At 43.5% G+C, this 23,063-nt stretch overlaps 1 protein-coding gene across 1 annotated transcript in view; it reads left to right on the top strand.

The window, feature by feature from the left end:
• The window catches only part of ctnnbl1 (catenin, beta like 1), a 48,854-nt gene that overhangs the window by 5,373 nt on the left and 20,418 nt on the right, over positions 1–23,063 (top strand). The window contains exons 6-11 of the mRNA XM_072696671.1: positions 1,340–1,433; positions 4,814–4,905; positions 8,350–8,422; positions 10,810–10,868; positions 12,216–12,364; positions 14,016–14,197. Of these exons, the coding sequence (XP_072552772.1) occupies positions 1,340–1,433; positions 4,814–4,905; positions 8,350–8,422; positions 10,810–10,868; positions 12,216–12,364; positions 14,016–14,197 (649 nt within the window). The remainder of the gene's footprint in view (positions 1–1,339; positions 1,434–4,813; positions 4,906–8,349; positions 8,423–10,809; positions 10,869–12,215; positions 12,365–14,015; positions 14,198–23,063) is intronic.

Here is a 23,063-nt window from a genome sequence, read left to right as displayed (position 1 = left end):
TGAAGCAAATTTCCAACGGGATTCAATTAGAGCGCAGAATAAGAGCACTGTTGACCATTAGCTATTGATCAATTCTGTTTCTGCTTTGTGATTTTTGTGCTGTGTGTGAGTGTGAGTGTGTGTACTGACATTTAGAAAGGCAGGGACTGAGTCATTTCAAATATCAGAAGCAGTGTATGAGGATCTGATGCAGCCGTGGCATTTCATGCTGCCTTTGCAATCAGACGCTTTTCAGGCGCAAGGCTGGAGGCTGCACTGTGGAGGCTGTGGGTGGATTTGGGAGGAAATTGTCAGTGGGGCAGCCTTTGGGTTTAATTTTTAGTAATGGGTCAATATTGACGCCTGGGCCATGGTGGACGCAGTGTGATCTCGGTGCTGGGCGCCTCATGCTTGCACACCTGTCCTTCGTTTTTGTAGAGATCAGAGAGGCCTGATGAATAGGATATTCCAAAGCTTCACACACAGAAACTGTATTCATGTTAACAAACACAGCTAAAAAAAAAATATGAAATTGCCCCCCCCCCCCACTCACACACACAGTTTAAGTGTATTTTCTTGTGCAAAATTTGGACAGAAGTATTGGGACACCTGCTCGTTCAGTGTTCCTTCTGAAATTAAGGGGATTAAAAAGAGTTTATCCTGCTTGTGTTGGAGTAGTTGTCTCTACTGTCAAGGGAAGGAAGGCAACTAGATTTTGGAGGAGAATTGCTGTGAGGATTTGATTGCATTCAGCAACAAGAGCATTAGTGCGGTCAAGACGTTGGATAAATGATAACCACCTCACCTTATCATCCCCAACTCCTCCCAAAAGTACTGGATGGAGCTCCTCCACCATCCATCATTCCAGAGAACACCGTTCTTCCACTGCTCCACAGCTCAATGCTGGGGGGCTTTATACCCCGCTAGCCCACGCCTGGCATTAGGCACAAGGGCCAATAGGTTCATCAGGTTTATCTGCTCCAGGGAGTCCCATTTGTGTCCATTTTTCATTTGTTGACATAATGTGAATCTGGCAGTTGTTCCTTACATGATGCCCTGAAATTTCCTGACGAACGGACCAATAGAAATACTCCAAAATGACTCTAATAAAATCTTTTCCCTTCTCCTGTAAAGTTGCCGTTTTTGAGATACCAGGTTTTTGTGTGACATCAACAGTATCTGCCTATCTATAAAGAAGTGTGATGTGAGCAGGGTTGGGTGAAGCCCAAAAGCGATCACATGACTAATGACTGCTTGATAATTGGGTGAGACGGAGTGGCTGAACTGGTGTGGGCTTGATTTGTTTCCTCTTGTTTGTTTGTTTGTTTGCAAGGTGATTAATGTGTTTCTCGTTTATTAGCTGGAGGGCCAGGTGGTGGCTCTTCTGGTGCAGAACATGGAGAGGCTGGATGAGACAGTGAAAGAAGAGGCAGACGGAGTCCACAACACACTGGGTAAGACACGCAACCACACACATGTATACATGCAGACTGCTTACATGTCTCTCAGTATTAGAACTGAAACCTGAACAACGTTTACTTGTTGAATTTGCACAGATTGGAGGGCTTAAATACTGGGTATTTATTTTATATTCCCTGCTTTAGTCATTTAATCAAGCTTTTATTAAAAGGTTTTATTAAATAAGCCGGGACTTTACTTCCAGTAAAATTTCAGAGTGCTTTTGCTTAGGACTTTAAGGTAGAAATTTAAGGTAGAAGTACTTTAAAGCAACTCTATGTAGCATTTTTAACTTGAGTAGTCATGCTGATGCTCCACTGACTGTAATGGGGGAATGGTGGAGTGAGATGGATATTGGCGACAATCCTGTAATATTGCTCTACAGTAGGGCTGGGTGATGGATGGGTAAATATGATATTTAAAGACATTTCTCACGATGCATATACTCACAGACCAAATACATCAGTAGCAACAGATTATTTAAAACTACTATTCAGATCTTCTCCCTTACTGAGGACCGTGATTTCTATTCACCATCTGATGCACTTAGTCTGATCAGGTCTAATTACACTGTTTGTAACGAAACTTGCAGTTGATCAAGCACTAACTGTTTATTATTACTGTATATTATTGATATTAAGCCCTAACGATATTCTCAATATACCTAAAAGTATATTGTTTATCATGATAACAAAATGAATTATGATACAATAAAATATCATCATATTACCCAGCTCCACAGGCCTCAGTCCACATGCTTCTTTACTTTCAGTGACGTTCTGCATCTCCCAGCTTGTCCAGAAAAATGTCCTTTGCGGTGGCTTAAAGCACGAATGACACTTCCTGACAGTAGGGGGAGCCCAGGAGCAAGAAATGCCAATTTTCCATACTGTTGCTTTAAGAAGTAACTAAGAATCTGTAGCTAAGAGTAAAAAGTTTTGTCTCATAGCTCGTCCAGCTGAAAGTGTGTCCTTTAGTAGTGCCTCAAAGGACGAATTTCACTTATATAGGGGCAGTCCAAGAGCAAGAAATGCAAATTCTCTGTAGTGTTGCTTTAAGAGGTATCTAAGAATCTATAGCTAAAAGTAAAAAAAAAAGTAGCAGCTACAGTTTGTTAGCTAAAAGCAATCTTTTGTGAAGTGGGAAGGATACCGCTTGTGAGAACTTCTTTACTACATGCTTCCTTACCATCAGTGACGGCTCTGCATCTTTCAGATCGTCCAGAAAAATTTGTCCTTTAGTGGTGGCTCAAAGCACGAATTACACTTCCTCACAGTAGGGGGAGCCCAGGAGCAGGAAATGCCAATTTTCCCTAGTGTTGCTTTAAAAAGTAACTGAGTCTTTAGCCAAAAGTAAAAAAAAAAAAAACAAGAAATAGCTACAAAGCTAAAAGTAAACTTTGGTGAAGTGGGAAGGATAAAGCTTGTGAGAACTGAGAAACTAAAATGGTTTAGTGTGTTTTTGGCTCAGTAGTGCTGTAAGTGAGTAAGACTCCTAACACTAAAACTAGTGTTGCACCGATACCTATACTGTATACGGTGACGCACACAATATCGGCAATCGGGAGCACCGATACCATGAAGCTTACTGACGCCATACTACATACTTTTTTTGTTTTTAAAACATAGAACATTTTTGTTTGCAAACTTTATGAAACCAAACGTTTAAACAGTTATTACCATTAAACTGACTTTTAAAACTTTTAGCACTATTTCTTTCCTTGTGGTGTTTATATTGGTTCTAAAACCAAAAGTTCCGTTTAAGCAGCTTGTTTTAAAGCCACACACTGAAGTTCTTAGTATCGTTTTAGATAGAGACGTGGTTCTGTAATGAAATGTGAATTTTAAAAAGCTGTTTGGTCGAGCTTAGCAAGGTAATGCTTCCCTGCTTGCTTACTGCAGCTCTGAAACTTTTCAAAATGTGCCGTTACTCGACCAGTACATGCTGTTGTTTTTAAGGATTATCAGAATTTATAGCTATATACGTCTATCGAGTATTTAAGTCAGAGCTGGTATCGGTATTGGTACTCTGTATCGGCCGATACTTGCAAATCTGGGATCGGTGCATCCCTGACTAAAACTTCAGGTGGGTTGAACTAGAACAGTGTAGAAAGACGGCACTCCGGCCGCTGTGGAGTGAATTTACCCGTCTGCACACTAAAGCTACGTGACGTCTCCGGTATCTCCGAGCCTCAGGAAATGTGAAGGAAAATTGCTGCTTTTCTGCCGAGGTATCGAACCAGTCATGCATTTGCTTTCAGAGGGAGAGTTTGTTACTGTGGCACCGAGCTGAATTTGTCCAAACTGGGTCAGAGCTGCTGGACCAGAGGTGTGTATGTGTGTGTGGGTAGTGCTGATTTAGCTAAAGCCGTTTCCATCCACACCAGCCTTTAATGTTCGGCTGCAGAAAAGGCAGAAAGCTCTGAATGTGTTGCGCACACTCTTCCCTCTGACTTTATCTTGTCACGCAGCAGCCGGAACGTAATCCCTCATCGCGCAGCGCTCCCTGTTCGCCGTTGCCTGAAGAACTGCTCGTTTTGTTACCATTTCATAAGAACCTGGTTCTTACAGTTGTTTGTTTTGGCTTGTTGCTTTTTGTGGGACTAATTGATAAGGGCAGTGTCTCACAAAGCACTTAGCTGGACGGCTTCGGCACTGAGTCAAGCCTTTGTAATAGAAGAGAGGAACTGAGAGACGATCCTATTGTCCAGTCTCAGCTGCGAACCGTGACCGTTCCAGCTAGGCCTTTAATTTAGACCCCAAATGTTAAAGTAAAAATAAACAAATGCTAATGCTAATATCTGATAGCCCCTCATTTGGATTTGGAGATTTGAGTAGTATGTTAGCACAACCAGACACCTTTTGGCTCTTCTAGATGTAGCTGTAGAAGACCATAGCTGGTATTCAACCTTGTAAAGTGACGGGAGGAAACCGCCAGGTCCCCAGCTTCACCACACCGGCTAACAGATGCCTGTGAGGGTTTTGAAGGTTTGAAGGGAGAGAGTGCCATCTACCCACTTGAAGAGAGACTCCATCCGCTGATGGCAAAGCTCCATAACTCAGGATTTGAACCCGTGACCCCCAGGCCATAGTTGTAGCGCATTCGACCGCTGAGCCACTCTGAGCCCCACCCCTAGAGCTTTAACTCACACTACCAAGGTTCAGTCTTGCCCCATTAGAACACAGCTGGCTGGCTTTGACCTCCAGATGCTTTTGAAGGCCTTGATGAGTTGGGTTTGGTGGACAGAGGGCTCTGTAGATGCTGATCAAGGCCTTCATTAACTAGAAGGTTTGGAGCGTAGGCAGGGGAACCGGTTCTTTTTTGCTGGCTGCTGCCGTTCACCTGAGACTGACCTATCTCTGCACTGTTGTTCTAGCCATCGTGGAGAACATGGCCGAGTTCAGGCCAGGACTGTGTACAGAGGCCGCCCAACAGGGACTCATGCAGTGGCTGCTCAAGAGGATTAAGGTAAGACATTAGTACACATGTGAAAATGGCTTGATTTCCATCCATGAACGTGTTCTTGTGTAGCTACTGTTATAGAATTGAACCACTGAGATCTGTCCAACTTGCATTATGACTCAGTTTTATATCCAAATACATGCATTTATGCATTTTATTATTAAGCAGTAGTGCATGTTCTTCATTTCCAACGATCTGCATTAATAGTTATTGCAAATTATTGCACCTTAATTGTTGAGCTGTTTGCAATAAACCAACCAAACTGGACTGATTTAAATCTCAACACAACTGATAGAACAAGTGTTTTCTCCAAATACTGCACAAAATACCACTTTTAATGTCGACTGCTGTCTCAGAAATGCTCAACCCCTTCATCACAAGCGTCTTTAGTACTTAGTAGAACACCTTCTTCTGTTATGACCTCCTGCAAATGTGATGCACAGCCAGACTCCAGCTTCTGGCAGCAGCGTTCGTGAGAAATCCCAGCCCATTCCTCATGGGCAGTGTCCTCCAGTGCACTAATATCCTTGGTGTAACATCCTTTTCAAATCCTGCCAAAGATTTTCCATGAGGTTCAAGTCGACCAGAATCCATTTCCAGGATGACTTCTGAAAGGCATGGGGTTTTCTCCTAGGATTTCCTGATACTTGACTAAATCCATCTTACCCCGCCTCCACACGCTGCAGGTTTCCAGTGCCAGAGGAAGCAAAGCAGCCCCAGAACATCACCGAGCTCCTCCAATTTTTAGTTTATTGCTCTACAGAAGTTTTGGGATTCTGTTCTGTGGAGAGTTGGGCAGGTATACAGGTATAAATAAGACAAGCTCCTCCAGAATCGTCCCTTACCATGTTCTAATCGCCGGCAGCTCATATAAACAAATCCAGATGTTTAGATCAGTTCAAAAAGACAAAGGTTTTCATGGGTTGTGCTTATTTGTTCACATGACGGTATGCCTTTGTACGGTCAGGTTGGCGTACAGCACATTCCTCGTGGTGTACTTGACTACGTGAGCCACCCTCGTTGCATTTTCCCCCCCGCAGTTTTAACTCTGCTCTTATCCTCCAGGGTGTCGTTCCAACACACACTCACGTGTTTCAGCTCATTATAGGCTTGATAATTAGCTATAAGGTTGAATGAAGTAAGTCTGGAAGGAGTACGCAAATGAAACCCTGTAGGACTCCGGTCCCTCTGGACCCAGGAAAACCTCAATTGTGGCTCTGAGCAGTTTTTTAAGCTGCTGCTTAGAAGTGTATCAGAATGAGAGGTGGTGCTAGAGCCGCTCCACAGAGCCACGTCGCTGCTTAGTGTTATTAAGATAAACATTGCTGTATGTTGTTTACGTAACGTGCGTCACCGCTTTTGATGGCGTTTCTTAAGCAACAGAAGAAATAAGCAATTTGCAGGCGCCAGATGCTATGTGGATGAAAATGTAAATTCCTGTCTCAGCGATGGCTCTAATTCCCCGTAGGAAATCTCTGCTGCAGTTGTTGATAAAATACAGGCAGCTGCAGTAAGATGGGCTGCATAATGCAGGATTTCCATCGCAAAGTGCATAACCAGCTGAAACATTACTGCATAATTGATCAGCTGCCTGTGAGGTTTGTTGCTGTGGTGGCGACGGTGCCTCATAACGCACCGAGCTTCCAGACTGGGAGGACGCCTCGTGTTTTTCGGAGTTAGACAGTGGGTGGGCCGTTTTTTTTAAGGCGAATGAATTTCACGGATACAAGCAGCGCAGTGGGGATTTTTGCAGAAGGGGACGCATGCTTCAGATGCAAAGCAGGCTCATTGTTCTGGATAATCAAATGATTTGGGAAGTGTGACGTGGTTAGATTTGTAATTGTCCTTCGCATGTGGTGCATGACCACACTCGCTCTGCCGTTGTTAGAGTTGCCTGAACTCGCCTGGAACTTGCAACAAAATACTGGCTGAATCCGACTGTTACCTGTTAAAAAATCTTTATGAATCCAACTGTAGCCTGACAGGTTTCTTTCTGAACCGGCTGTAGCCCTCCAAAAGTGTCTGGTTTTGACTGTAGCCGCCAACATTCTTCCAAACTGACTGTAGCTAAACAAATTATCTGGTTAGACAATCAAATTCTACCTGAATTTGACTGAAAACGGACATAATTCTGTACAAGTCCAATTGTAGCCTGCCACGTTTCTCTCTGAACCGACTGTAGCCCAGCAAAATGCTTTGAATCCTACTGTAGCCCAACAAAATCGTGTAAATCCACCTGGAACACAATTGTCTGAATCTGACTGTAGCTCAAAGTTCTCTGAATCCAACGTTTTCCCAATGAACCTCTGTCTAAATCCGACTGTAGACGTCTGAATTCTACTATAACCCAACAAAATTCTCTGTAACCAAACAAACCGATTCCATCTGTGACCCACCAAATTCTGGTTCTGACTGTAGCCCGACAAAATTGTCTGAATCTAACTAAGACAAATTTCTCTGATTCTTACTGTAACCCGACCAACTTCTCTGATTCCTACTGTAGCTGGATAAAGCTAAATTCTGTCCGATTCCTACTGTAACTCGACAAAGTTCTGTCAGATTCCTACCGTAATCCGGCAAAATTCTGTCCGGTTGATACCGTAACCCGACAAACCTGTCCGATTCCTACTGTAGCTGGATAAAGCTAAATTCTGTCCGATTCCTACTGTAGCTCGATAAACCTGTCCTCATGGGCAGCTGTACACATGCATTTCTGGACAAGCTGAGAGCTCCAGAAGCTTGATCTGAAGGCGTAGCAGCATGTGGGCTGAGGCGGTAGAGTAATACTACAGGATTTTACACTAATATGACTAATATGGGTTCTGCAGCATTACACAGCAGTTCTGGAGAGAGGTTCTCCACCTGCAGCTCCACCACCAAAACTCCATAGTGCAGCAGCAATGACGGAGTCGCCGTTCTCCCTGTTCCAGTCAGTGGAGCATCAGTTTTTACTGTAAAATTGCAACATAATGTTGCTTTAACTCGATCAGTGCATCTAGTCCACGCTCTGCTGGTCATCCCTCCTAAACAGAGACCATCAATAGGTTGTGAAGGCCTGTAGTGTTTTAGGGAGATGTCCCTAATGGACTCCTGCTGAAAGCTGATTGGTTGCTGGGCTGCTGTTGATGAGGGCAGCCCTGCCTGGGCCAGCGGCGCGGAGCTGTGAGCAGTCATGAAGGACCGTGACCCGAGAAATCGCCCACAAATAAAGTAATTAAAGGTCAAATGGGAGCGTCACGCTGGTTTCGCTTTGATTGAATTAGAGGTGCTGACTGAACAGGCGCAGAATTAGCTCACTGACGCCAACGGTTACTGACACAGGAGAAGTGGCGGCATAAATGCTGACGGGGCGAAATGATGAAACTGCAGCTAAAAGTTCTATATTTGTGTGTGTGTGTGTGTGTGTGTGTGTGTGTGTGTGTGTGTGCGTTCTATATTTGTATCAAACAGGCAAAGATGCCTTTCGACGCTAACAAGCTGTACTGCAGTGAAATCCTGGCTATCCTCCTTCAGAACAACGACAGTAAGTCTGAACCCCAGCGACGAGCAGTTTACCCAGTTTTGCTGTTTGTACTATATGTCCAAATGTTTGTGGACACCCCTTCTAATGAACACATTCATCTACATGAAAGTTGCACCCATTGCTGACACACACACAGACACATACACAGCTTGTCTAGTTCCTGTGGAGAAAAAGTATTGCCAATACAATAGGACTCTCTAGAGCAGATAAACTAGATAAGCCTATCGGCTCCATGCTGCCTAATGCCAGGCGTGGGCTAGAGGGGTGCAAAGCCCCTCAGCAGCACTGAGCTGTGGAGCAGTGGAAGAGCTGTGTGTCTGGAATGATGGTGGTGCTTTATCCAAGCTGGGGAAGAGGTTGGGTGGTGGTCATCCAACATCCTGACCTCACGAATGCTCTTGTTGCTGAATGCAATCAAATTCTCACAGCAGTGCATCTCCGGAATATAGTAGAAAGCTTTCTTTCCTGCTTTTCTGTTCAAGCCCGGCCTGAGCTGCATACTACTTGGACACATTTAAGGGTTAGGTTTAAGATTAGGTTTAAGATTAAGGTATAGATGTAGGGTTAGGTTTAAGGTTAGGTGAAGTTTAAGGTTTAGATTAACGTTAGGTTTAAGGTTTAGATTGAGGTTAGATTTAAGGTTAGGTTTAAGATTAGGTTAACGGTTACAGTAGATTAACATTAGGTTTAAGGTTTAGAGATTTAAGGTCAAGTTTAAGATTAGGTTTACGTTAGGGTTTAGGGTTAGGTTTAAAGTTTATATTATGGTTAGTTTTGGGGTTAGGTTTAGATTTAGTGTAGGTTAAGGCTTAGATTTAGGGTAAGGTTTAGATTAACGTGAGATTTAAAGTTAGGTTTAAGGTTAGATTTATGGTGAGGTTTAAAGTTTAGATTTAAGGTTAGGTTTAAGATTAGGTTTACGGTTAGGGTTTAGGGTTAGGTTTAAGGTTTATATTATGGTTAAATTTGGGGTTAGGTTTAAGGCTTAGATTTAGGGTTAGGTTTAAGGCTTAGATTTAGGGTTAGGTTTAAGGCTTAGATTGAGGTTAGATTTAGGGTTAGGTTTAAGGCTTAGATTGAGGTTAGATTTAGGGTTAGGTTTAAGGCTTAGATTGAGGTTAGATTTAGGGTTAACATTAAGGTTTAGATTGAGGTTAGATTTAAGGTTAGGTTTATGCTTTGGTGAGATTTAGAGTTAGGTTTAAGGTTTGGATCAAGGTTAGATTTGGAGTTGGATTATATTTAAGATTTAAGTTAAAGTTAAGTTTAAGGTTTAGAGTAGGGCAGGGTTGGGCCTCAGGGTTGGGCCTCAGGGTTGGGCCTCAGGGTTGGGCCCCAGGGTTGGGCCCCAGGGTTGGGCCCCAGGGTTGGGCCCCAGGGTTGGGCCTCAGGGTTGGGCCCATAATAGACCACCCAAGTGATGCCCAAAATTCTAAAAAGCCATTTCCTAAGCTGAGCAGCACTTGCCTTACTCAGATATTCAATTAAGTAAGCGAGTTCTAATGAGTCTATCAAGCGATACCCGTATATTAAAATAATAACGCCTGCCCCCAGTCCCGTCAGTGGTTTAGTTTCTGCATTTGAAACACAGAAGCCAATAATCAGCCGTTCCTTTGTTGAAAGGCACGCAAGGCTTTGCAGCCGAGTTTCATCATAAATCATTTGCACATTGCACTGGGCTGTGGGAAAATCAAGCCAGACAGTTGGACAGTCGGACAGCTCTGTCCCGGTCAGCCAAACTCAAGACAAGCCTGCACTGGGAGATATCGGCCCCATCACCACACACACAAGTGTGTGCTGTGTGTGTGTGTGTGTGTGTGGGAGGGGCAGTGTTGGGTGATGTCTGTATATGCCACTGGGTTTGAAATTGTTTCCTTACTCACTGGACCCTACATCTGTATACAGTATATGGACAAAAGTATTGGGACACCTGCTCGTCCTTTTGAAATCAAGGCAATAAAGGAGTTGATCCTGCTTTTGTTGGAGTGACTGTCTCTGTACTGTCCAGGGAAGAAGGATTTTGTACTAGATTTTAGAGGAACATTGCTGTGAGGATTTGATTGCACTCAAGTAACAAGAGCGTTAGTGATGTAATGTGACTAGGGTGCAGAGTAGTGCACTCTGTAGTAAACAGAGTTTTATTGCTGGTGGTGTTGTGGTGTATCTGTGCTGTGCGGCAGCTGTGTGTGGTTTTTCCTCCTGGTCTTCCTCTCGGAGGCACACCAGATGTGCTCGCTCTCGTCCACACAGCTCCTTCTCTCTTGCTCACCCTCTGCAGCAGCAACTGCATTCGTACCTTCTCCATGTTGTTCTCTCCATCTCCTTCACTCTGTCCATTCTTTATTTTCCTCACGTCTTCTCTTTCTCTTTCTCTCTCTCTCCATCAGGCACCAGAGAGCTCTTGGGAGAGTTGGACGGTATCGATGTTCTTCTGCAGCAGCTTTCAGTAAGCCCCCCTGCCAATATCCCCCACAGTCTCTCTCTCTCTCTCTCTCTCTCTCTCTCTCTCTCTCTCTCTCTCTCTCTCTCTCTCTCACAGCTCTAGTAGATTCAGTGCTGTCTCTTTTCATGCATCGCCTCTATGGACACATGGAAAGGCTGTGTGTGTGAACCTCCAGGGTTGAGTAACAGGAAAACAGTTGGGCTCAGGTTAGAGAGCTGAAGGTTACACGTGAAGGAAAATGTGAATGCAGTGAAGTGTCTGAATATAAAGGGTCAGTTTGTACAGCACTGAATCACGTTCAGGTTTCAGATCGCTGTAATACACTGTGTATTCGTTTACTTTTATAGAGAGCATGAGCGCTCCTAATCAGTATTCCCGACCATGGGAAATCAGGAACGCTCTATAGAACAATATCATACAGAAAAGGAATGGATCTAATCAGTATTCCCTATATTGGGAAATCAGGTTTATATTGGAAACCAGATTTACCAATATAGGGAATACTGATTAGAACCCTTTCTGTTCTCTACATTTTCTGTTTGGGAATATTGATTAGGAGCACTTATGTTCTCTGTAATAATCAGTATTCCAGACAATGGAAAAATCAGGAACGTTCTATAGAAAACGATTATTTTCTTATTATAGGAGATCTCTATAATAGTTTTCTATAGAGCATTCCAGATTTTCCATTGTCGGGAATACTGATTATTATAGAAAACATAAACACTCCTAATCAGTATTCCCAAACAGTAAATGTGGAGAACAGAGAGCAGAGAGCAGAAATGGTTCTAATTTCTGAGTAACGCTCTATATAACACTAGGAGTGCTTATGCTCTCTATAATAGTGTTCTATAGAGTTTTCTTGATTTTTAGATTTTAGAGAATGTAAGAGCTCCTAATCAATATTCCTTATATTGGAAAAGCAGGAATGCTCTTTAGAAAACTATTATAGAGAACGTAATCACTCCTAATCAGTATTCCTTATGTTGGAAAAGCAGGAATGCTCTTTAGAAAACTATTATAGAGAACGTAATCACTCCTAATCAGTATTCCCGACCATGGAAAATCTGGAACGTTCTATAGAAAACTATTATAGAGAACGTAAGAGCTCCCGATCAGTATTCCTTATACTGGAAAATCAGGAACGCTCAATGGAACACAATTATGAAGAACAGAAGTTTCGAAGTTGTGCACTCTGAGTAGGACACAGAACAGTGCACCTCGTTATACAGCGCACTTCTATCAGATTAATAATCGATATCATTTTCTCTGGTGTTTAATATTTCTGCTGTGTTATCCTGTAGTAAGTGCTGTGTTATTAATGTGTAATGAGGCGTCTCTGTGCGGCAGGTGTTCAAGAGGCACAACCCGTCCACAGCGGAGGAACAGGAGATGATGGAGAACCTGTTCGATGCGCTCTGCTCCTGCCTCATGCTGCCAGCCAATCGCGACCGCTTCCTCAGGGGGGAGGGGCTTCAGCTGATGAACCTCATGCTCAGGTTTGGGATTAGTTGGTGAAAATGTTGTAGCAGTAATAGACAGACTGTGGGCTGTGGGGCGGGGTACGGGTGGGCAGCGGGTAGCGGATCTCCGTGGCTACGGTGCTGCTCTGGAGCCTTATTGTCCGCACATTTATTTAAAATTATTATTTTTTATTTAATAAGTTACCACCCTGTCAAAATATAGTAATACAGGCTGCGTATCGTGATGCTATGTTTTTGTGATATTGCCCACCCTTAACTAACCCCTAATTGTGAATGAGCAGATCTTTTTTTTTGGGGGGGGGGGGGGGGGGGGGTTTGAGGATATTTTATTAGGATTTATCTTTTGTTGCATTTTATCAGAACCAAAAAAAAAAAACTGCAAAAAAACCCAAATCCATTGTGACATTTTACGCAAAGCGGATCTGGAAGTGTGTCGGCTCTCTGGCTGGCGTGCGTCCACTACGTTTTGTCGTCCGTCTTGTATGGATTTAGACGCTGATTGCAGCTGAGCAGGGATTCTGTCTGTATGACTGAGCCAGCAGTTCTGCTTCACAAATCTCATCTCTCTCTTTCCTTCTCTCTCTCTCTCTCTCTCTCTTACTCGCACGCTCACTCGCTCTATCTCTCCACCTTGACATCTGAAATATTTTCCGTGGGCTAGATAAACAGTGTCATTTGTCATCTCCGGATGGGGAGAGTGGCAGAGTGACAGACAGCTACATTTCCCAGAGAGCCGACCCGCTCTGCGGAGAGCTCTGATACCGCTCTGTTCGAGGGAACGCCGTTGCCGCCGAGGCTCTGCGGCTCTGCTCTCTGCTGCTTGCATTTATTTATTTATTTATTTATGCTTACTTATTTATAATAAATAAGCATGTTTGCATACGGCCCCAGTCATGATCTTATTATATGTGCTGCAGGTTCATTAATTCTAGGTGTCTGAGTTCAAGAAGTGAAGTATATATATACAGATGTATGGATTCTGTGGCTGAAGTGTTTGTTTCACAAGCAGGATACAGGATACGCTCCATGTTGAGATGATCGTGTCTCACAGTTCCTCCAGGTTTTTGCCCAATTTTAATGCTGCAAATCTCCCATTCTACCACATCCCAAACGTGTCCTATTAAATTTGGGGATTTCAGTGACTGGGAAGAACACTGAAGTCTTCATGAAACCAGTTTGAGATCCTGTTGCTTTGGGACATGGGGCTGGGGAGTACTAGAGGCCCAGACTTGAGTAAAAGTACATAATTAACTACTTAAGTACTGAAAGTAAAAGTACAGTACAGTACTGTGTTCTGTAGTTCTTACAGAGAGCAGTCAAAAGTTTGAGTATCAGTGTTTCTATTAGTTCAGATGCTCAGACTTAAGGACTGTCTCAGTTCCTCTGGCTGTAGTAGAAGGACAGGACTGTAGAAGACAGAGTTCATGAACCTTCACGAGTCTTCAGTTCACTCTCTTAACAAACTCTCTCGCCCAAAAGAGAGAGAGAGAGCTGAACAGACCTGACTCAACCCGCCACATACAAGAGTTTCATCTGTAGAACCAGTGAGGAGCAAGTACAGGTGCCAGGATGTTGCTGTTCAGTCGATGTCCTGGTGTAGGTGTTCTGTGCGGACGCTGGGCGCTCCAGACCATTCTCTATTTAAGTGCTCTGGTCTTGTGCACAGGGAGAAGAAGGTGTCTCGGACGAGCGCCCTGAAGGTTCTGGACCATGGCATGATCGGCCCAGAGGGCTCAGATAACTGCCACAAGTTTGTGGACATCCTGGGCCTGCGCACCATTTTCCCACTGTTTATGAAGACACCCAAGAAGATGAGGAAAACCGGGATATCTGACAAGGAACATGAAGGTACCACGCACTTCTCTCACAGTGTCTCATTTGCTCACTGTTTGCTTCTTCTGATTTCATTTATTCCTCTGTTCTCCCAGATTAGTCTTAGTTTTAATTCCTTAAAATTAATTACAAAATATAACTGCAGAAAAATGCGTTTTATACTAGTGCCCAAGTTATTTATACAAGTTACTGAATAATTCATAGATGTTACTGGATAATTCACAACTCATGATATTCATGATGGATTCTAAATAATAGTAATAGAAGTAGTAATGGTAGGTATGCATTATTAGATACTGAACCATTCATAGGGGTATTAAATTAGTAATGATAGGTCTGCATTATTCATATTAGATAAAAAAATAATAATTTAGAGGTACTGAATTAGTAATGGTAGGTATGCATTATTTTAATTAGATACTGAATAATTCATAGAAGTACTAAATTAGTAATGATAGATCTGCATTATTTAAATTAGATACCGAATAATTCATAAAGGTACTGAATTAATAATAGTAGATCTGCATTATTAGATACTGAATAATTCATAGAGGTACTAAATTAATAATGATAGGTCTGCATTATTGAAATTAGATGCTGGATAACCCATAGAAGGCACTGAATGCAAAGTAGTTACTGAATTATTATAGTAAATAATAAATTAGGATCTACTATGTGGTTACGGAGTAATTCATAGTAAATACTTAATTATTTATGTTAGATGCTGAATAATTTATAGTAGGTACTAAATTCATAATAGTTTCTGGATCATCTGAGATGATTTATACTCAACATCTGCTGAACTTCATCTAATTAACCCAGGCTAATTACACTGTTAGTAATGAAACCTGCAGCTGATCAGTGTTTATTAAGCACTAACAGTCTCCTCCATATGCTTAGAATAGCATATTGATATCACAAAAACAAAATTTATCATGATATGATAAAATATTATATTGCCCAGCTCTAATGGTGGTTACTGAGTAGTTCCTGAATAACTGAATAGTAAGGCTGCTGTTTAACGGCTTAATTCCATAGTAATCCTCTTCTTTTGTATGCTTGATCTTTGAGAACACAGCTTTATTTACTGTGTGTGTGTGTGTGTGTGTGTGTGTGTGTGTGTGTGTGTGTGTGTGTGTGTGTGTGTGTGTGTGTTTCTGTTTCTGTGCTGTTGCATTTGGGTCTAGAAAGTGAGTTTATTTACCTGCGGTTGGTAATGGGCTGGATTTCCCGAGCTGGTGCTCTTTTCCCAGTAGCTCTCTGGCAAATTTCATGCTGATTGGTTTTTCATGGTTGCAATGAATAAAAGCTCACTGCTTGCCTTCCTGTGGCGCCTCTGAAGCGCAGAGACCAGGCTGGATGGGTAGTGTGCTGGAGGCCTCGTTTTGCCTGGTCTCTCTTCCGTCCTGCATTAAGCCTCATTCATAAATGTGTGTGTGTGTGTGTGTGTGTGTGTGTGTGTGTGTGTGTGTGTGTGTGTGTGTGTCTGTGTATAGGATGGGTATGGGTGGGTATGGGTATGTGTGTGTGTGTGTGTGTGTGTGTGTGTGTGTGTGTGTGTGTGTGTGTGTGTAGGATGGGTGTGTTTGATTCTGATAAAGCCGTCCGGGCCGCAGTATAGTACACGGACTGTTACTGTAGAACCGAAACCTAAAGAACATTACAGAATAATAATCCATGGTGGTTCAGCGTAATTAATAGTAGGTACTGAGTAATATCTATATTACTATAGGTATATGAGTAATTCATACTGGTTACTGAGGAATCCATTGTAGTTACTGAATTTATTGTGATTTTTCATAGCAGATTCTAAATTCCTAATGATTCTTGAGTAATTCGTAGTGTACTTAAGTAATTCATAATGCTTACTGAGTAATTGGTAGTGGTACTGAGTAAACCCTAGAGGTGTCTGAGTAATTGGTAATGGTACTTGAGTAACTGGTAATGGTACCTGAGTAATTCATAATCCTTATTGAGTAATTGGTAGTGGTACCTGAGTAATTGGTAGTGGTACCTGAGTAATTGGTAATGGGACCTGAGTAATTGGTAATGGGACTGAAGTAATTCATAATGCTTACTGAGTAATTGGTAATGGGACCTGAGTAATTGGTAATGGGACTGAAGTAATTGGTAATGGGACTGAAGTAATTGGTAATGGGACCTGAGTAATTGGTAATGGGACCTGAGTAATTGGTAATGGGACTGAAGTAATTCATAATGCTTACTGAGTAATTGGTAGTAGTTACTGGGCAATGGTGATTATTTCTTATGAGCATATCCGCCGATACTTGAGCGTTTGTAAGTTGTAGTAATTGGGACTTGGTCTCGGATCAGGGTTGTAAAGAATAAGCGTTTGTTTTTCTGATGTGAACCCTTCACCTCCAGCCGTCTGAGAGCTAAATAGAGAAGAGGGAAGGTCCAGGAGGCGTGAAGCCGTGCTGCAGCTCGTCTCATCCTGCACTTATTCTCCGGGTAGGGAACGGCCCGGACTGTGTTCTCTCTTGTCAGTTGGCCTGACTTCATTAACCTGCAGGAGACGCACAGGCCCTGCTCTGCCCTGGAAACAAACAGCGGCGCTCACAGAAACACAGGGCGGCGCGATCACTCGCGCGCAGACTGCTAACACATCCCAGTCCCAGAGCACGGTGGCTTTTGTGCTCGCCTGTCTGCTGCTGCTGCCGAGCCTTTGTTAAACTTGATGCCTCGTGGCTTGAGCTCGCGCTCACCCCCGTGTTTCAACTAAACTTTCTCCAGAAACTCTCAACCTGGCTTTACTTTTTAATTAACGTGAACACACAGCGCAGGCCCGCCGAGCACGGTACTCTTTCACATAAAGGTTCTGCAGAAGGGTTCTGTGTGCGATGATGTAGCTCAGAGAACCTTTACAGAACCTTTACTGTATGCAGAGGATCTTTACTGTTTGAAAAGGTTCAGGGGTGTTTCTACTAAAGTGGCCAGTGTGTAGAAGCACAAGGGTGGGTGTTTCTAATAAAGTGACCAGTAAGATGTACAAAGGTGGATGGTGTTTCTAATAAAATGTCCAGTGTGTAGAAGCACAAGAGTGTGTGTTTCTAATAAAATGTCCAGTGTGTAGAAGCACAAGAGTGGGTGTTTCTAATAAAGTGGCCAGTAAGATGTACAAAGGTGGAGGGGTGTTTCTACTAAAGCGGCCAGTGAGTAGAATCACAAGGCTGGGTGTTACCAGTAAAGTGACCAGTGTGTAGAAGCACATGGGTGGGTGTTTCCAATAAAATGTCCAGTGTGTATAAGCACATGGGTGGGTGTTTCCAATAAAGTGGCCAGTAAAAATCAAGTATAGAGGGGTGTTTCCAATAAAATGTCCAGTGTGTAGAAGCACAAGGGTGGGAGTTTCTAATAAAATGGCCAGTGTGTAGAAGCACAAGAGTGGGTGTTTCCAATAAAATGTCCAGTGTGTAGAAGCACATGGGTGGGTGTTTCCAATAAAGTGGCCAGTAAAGATCAAGTATAGAGGGGTGTTTCTAATAAAGAGACCAGTGTGTAGAAGCACAAGGGTGGGAGTTTCTAATAAAATGGCCAGTGTGTAGAAGCACAAGGGTGGGAGTTTCTAATAAAATGGCCAGTGTGTAGAAGCACAAGAGTGGGTGTTTCCAATAAAATGTCCAGTGTGTAGAAGCACAATGGTGGGTGTTTCTAATGAAGTGTATTGTAAGGAGATGCACAATGGTGGGTGTTTCTAATAAAGTGGCCAGTGTGTGAAACGACAGGGGGGTTGTTGAGAGATTGGAAGTTAAGTGGATGACGAGCGTCTAATAAATCATCTTTTCATTTCTACGTTTCCGTTCCTCTGCTGCTCGTTTGTCCTCAGAATAATAACTGTTTACCCTGGGAGGCAGAAATACTTGTTGTCATTTTGCTTTGAGTTCTTTCCTTAATTGGATTATTTTAGTTATTTCCTCTTTTTTTACTGGCTGTGTTTCGGCGGTGTTATGAGCGCCGGGCTAATTGAAAGTCGGCGAGGAGGAGTCGGTGCTCCGGGAACACAATGCCGCCAAACAGCATTAATTAATCAGCAACGATTCTTATTACAAACGAGTCTTTTGAAGTAATTAAAAAGCGACGCTCTTGTGCTGAATGGTAAACGCCGAGATCGATCCCGTAAAATCCTGTCTGAAATTCACACTTCAGCAGGAGGAGGGATTAACGAGCCTCAATTTGCATCTGTAACGAGCTCATTAAGAAAGCTCTCACTAATAATAGATCTGACATTTTCCTGTCAAACGAGTCGCCTGAAGAATCGTGAAGGAGCGCTGTCGGAGCCGAGAGGAGGCTCTCGCTGTCATTTATTTATTTATTTAATTAATTCATTCATTCATTTATTTATATTTTAGGACCGTTTTTGCTGCTTGGATTTCTTTTTCAGAGGCAGTTTCACCTGTGTTCATGTTAGATTTACAGTATTAAATATATAAATGTGTGTGTGTGTGTGTGTGTGTGTGTGTGTGTGTGTGTGTGTGTGTACTCCCAGCTTCTGCTGGCTGTTCCCACGTTGTTGTTCGGCAGCCTTGTTCTCCTCTGAGCTTCAGCAGGTTCAGTAAATGTGCATTGGTGTAGAACCTTCACATTATGAGGAGGATCTTCAGACTTTGTGGTTCACCATACTCGTGGTTCACATACACATGGTTCTTTTTGAAGAATGAGAGACTTTTGCTGTAGATAATATTGTTTATTGCTTTTTTAATTCTTATTTATATTGTGTATATAGTGTAAATTATTTATCCAAATTTTTGTAACTGAGTGTCCTGCTATCCCTTTCTGCTGCTACACTGTGAATTTCCCCACTGCGGGACTAATAAAGGACTATCTTATCTAATTGAGATGACTGAAATATGTTCTTCACCAAAAGTGGTTCTTCTGTGGAATTCCTGCAGGCCTTCTGATCACCAGGCGTTGGCTGGGTGACCCATGGTGTCTGCAGAGATGAGGTCCTATATAGAACCGTTGCCTTTACTAAAGAACTCTTGGAGAACTCTGTACTTGCACTTGAAGAAGGTGTACTAGAGTTCTCCAAGGGTGCACTTGAAGAACTCTTAGAGAACCCTGGTACACCTTCAAGTGCACCCTTCAAAACTCCTTCTCTGCGGGTGCTGTACAGAAAGAACTATTTGAATGCTTGACCAAATGAGTATTATATGGCACCAGTACAAAAAAAAGAAAAAAAGGCCCGACCCAATATGGTGTTAGTTTGTCACCGTGGTTCTGTATGTACACGGACAAACTCTTGCAGATGGTTCTCCATACTTGAGCAAGTCTGTCCCAGTCTGTTTCAGGACCTTATGGAACCCACTTTGCTTAGAAAGTAGAAGAGCCTGTTTCACTCATTTCTCACCTCTCCACTCACGGTGTTCGGTGTTGCATGGCTGTTAGTGATGGGCAGCGAGGTAGAACATTAGAACCACGCCCAGACAGTTCTCACACAGGTCTGATCAGCAGTTTTTGTTGGTGTTTTTTTTTTTTTTTTTTTTTTTTTTTTTTTTTTTTTTTTTTGGGGGGGGGTCTTGAACATCTCAAGTCGATTAAATGCGTTAACCTTCCTCCTGGGTGCGGCTCAAGAGGGGTCATCTGAACACCCCATTGGTGGACATTTAGTAGCCTAATTATATTTGACATTTCAAATATATGAGGCATTTTCTTACTTTTAAAGGTTCCTGATGCACTTTTGTAGTTTTAAAGACCACTCTTTTAAATATTGAGGGGCACATTTAAGCTTCCAGTTGTCTGATTAAAGCTTTTTCATTTTGAAGGGTGCTTTTTGAAATTGAGGGACTTTGAAGGGCACTTTTTAAGCTTTGATGGGCACTTTTTTTTATTTTTAAAGAGCTCTTTTTAAACTTTCAAGGGCACTTTTCTTTAACTTTCAGGGACATTTTTTTAAAACAATTTTTGAGTTTTTTTTTTTTTTTTTTTTTTAGCCGCAGGCCCTCGTTAATTTGTGACGCTGGCCAGACATCAGCCGAGAGCAGACAAGTGTGTGCATTTCTTGCATCATGGGATGAGATTTGTCCTCCCCGGTGGTAATTTCTGCATCCAGCTAAAACGGACAGTGGGAGGGAGATTGGGCGACAGGCGTTGTGTACTGGCAGTGTCTGTCATCTGTATTCTACGCTTGTTCCCTCCATAGAGTTGAAATTTAGTTACTGTTGCTCTACCAGCTGGATATTAATGAGGCGGATTATTTTGGGAAGTGGAAGGCGGGGTGAGGGAGCGGGGGAGCGGGCGGGTGTTGTAAAGCAACGAAGGCAGCGTTGATCGTGCTGTGTTTCTGTACCCTGTGAGTGATGCCCCAATTCTGGAGCTCTTGCTCTGACAGGAGCACTTTTAGCCCCCTAATGATGTGCCTGTTGTGGCGCGCAGCAGAGCGAACACCTCCTCGCTGTCATTAACCCAGAATAAAAACCCTTTAGGGGCGCTTAGCTGTTCTCCTGCGCTGGTGGAGCACACCAGGAAAAGAGACAGGAAGGGCTGATGTACAGGAATACTGTGGCAGCTTTCTACCGAATCTCAAATTGGTTCGGATGGTCAGGAACAGCTCAAGAACCAACAAGGCTTCCATGAACTGGAAGCTGCTGGGACATCAAGCCCAGGGAGGTTTACTTCAAAATTGACACCTCAGCTAAAGTTTTCAGCTGACCACACGAACGAAGAAAAAGGAAAAAGTTAATGGTCAGATGAGACAAAGATTGAGTTGAGATGTGTTTTGGAGAAGCAAACGTTAAGCATTCACCCACAAGAATATGGTACCAGCTGTTAAACATGGTGGTGGCAGCATCAGGCTAGTGGAACTGGCGCCTTGCACAAAGGGGATGGAAGAATAAGGAGGGAGGACTAACCTGTTGGAGCAATGTCCTTGAAGGTCAGGTCTGTTCCAGAGGACCAACACCATTTAATTGAGCCATGATCAAATACGGGGCCTTCTGAGAACGTTGATGATTCCTCTTATCCATACATCCAGAGTATCAAAGCACTTTAACCTCCAGTCTAGATCTTTCTCCCCATGCTCTCCATTCTGCACAGTGAGAAGTTCAGAAGTGTTTAGTTTTACAAAAGTTACAAAACCATTTCTCCGTTTGCCGTGAACTCCACATGTAGCAGGTTTTAGCGGGAGAGGTGTGAGAAGCTGCCTGTGGGGTGTGTGGCGCTGAAGTGTGTGCTGAGGCAGGTGACACTGTCTGCAAACCCTGCAGCTTTACCTCCAACCCACACCCCACCACCACCACCACCACCACCACTCTCTGCACTTCTTATTGTTGGGGTTTTTTTTTCCCCTCTTCACCCTCGCTAAGTTTATAAGGAACACGGTGTGTGTGTGTGTGTGTGTGTGTGTGTGTGTGTGTGTGTGTGTGTGTGTGTGTTGTAGAGGTGTGTTGGGATAGGAATTGATTGTTTTAATCAATAGTAAACTCTCATTTTGATGTTTTTACACTCTAAAATCCACTACTGTGTAAATAACCCCCTACGAGTGTGTGTGTTCGGTGTGTATTTCCAGAATTAATCCAAAATAATTGTAAAATTTGAGGTTTTCATTGCTTTGAGTGGTTTCTTGTCGAAGCATAATGGAATCATATAACGGTCACACATGCGAAGCCCGTTATCATCTGACTTTCACAGGAAACCTTAGGAAACTCTGTGGGTCTACACACTTCTTTTTGAGCTGTGTCGGAGTTGTGTCTGAGCCCAACTTAATCAGTTTAATCTCTTAAAATGGCTCATGACCCACCGGCAGGCTGGAAGTCCTCCATTACCAAAGAACAGCCCCACCAGTTTGTACAGAATTCCCTGTAGACACTGAGTAATAATACACCTTAGTGTGTAATAAGCCTTGTGTTAAGGGGTTTATCTGTACATGGCATATTAAAAAAAGGCCCTGCTGTTTCTTGTATTTAATATTTTAGCTTGAAGTACTTTTAGAACCAGGAAGGTTTCCTTCCTGTGACCTGCAGAGCAACACTGCACAGTGGAACAGTGCACCACCCTCTTGACTCCGCTAAAATTGAAAGCAGGTTCTTGGGCAGTCATACGTACTCTTTCCCCCCCATCGCATGCGATGTCCTGCCACTGGTGAGGACGGGCAACCAACGTACCTGGAGGGAAGTGCGGCATACCCAGCTCCAACGCACCAACCTGCAGACGCCAGTGACGGGCAGTTGTGCTCCCTCTGGGCCTCGGCTGCCGATGGCTAGCAGCACAATCGGGATTCGAACCAGCGACCCTCTGATCATAGCGACAGCACCTTTGTCAGCTGGACCACTCTGGGCCCTTAGTACCAGATTCTGAAATTTCTCACACCCTGTAACTGCAGCACTATTTTTAAGGTGGAATGGAAACTTCTGTCAATGCCAACAGTGGCTGGGATTGTCTGCGCAACACTTTTGAAGGGATAACCTCCCAATTCAGAGGCCACCATCACTTCACGACTCCCTCTTCGTGAGGGTGTTAAGGGTATCTTTCCTTTGCTGAAGTTTTGCTGAAAGTGGTCATGAGTGAAGGTCATGAAAGCCGAAGACTGTGGTCCCAGATCAGATACGTCTGATTTGCGTCTGGGCATCTTTAACAATGTGCACGTTGCCGGCATCATGGCGCGTCGGCAGTAGAGGTGGGCCCTGCGTTAAGATCATTAGTCTGAGGTTAATCTGGCCATAGCTAATGCCTCATTCATGCGTTGCAGGAATTGAGGATAATTGATGAATACTCTGTCTGTGGGAGAAAACGACTGCATGTGTGATTGTATTTGACCCCCCCCCCCCCCCCCCCCCCCCCCCCCCCCCCCCCCCCCCCCCCCCCCCCCCCCCCCCCCCCCACCCCCCCCCCCCCCCCCCCCCCCCACACACACACACAGACAACC

This window comes from Salminus brasiliensis, chromosome 14 (genome assembly GCF_030463535.1).
Source record: "Salminus brasiliensis chromosome 14, fSalBra1.hap2, whole genome shotgun sequence".
NCBI lineage: Eukaryota > Metazoa > Chordata > Actinopteri > Characiformes > Bryconidae > Salminus > Salminus brasiliensis.
Note: the sequence above shows the minus strand (reverse complement) of the source record. Positions and strands in the feature narration are given on the sequence as shown.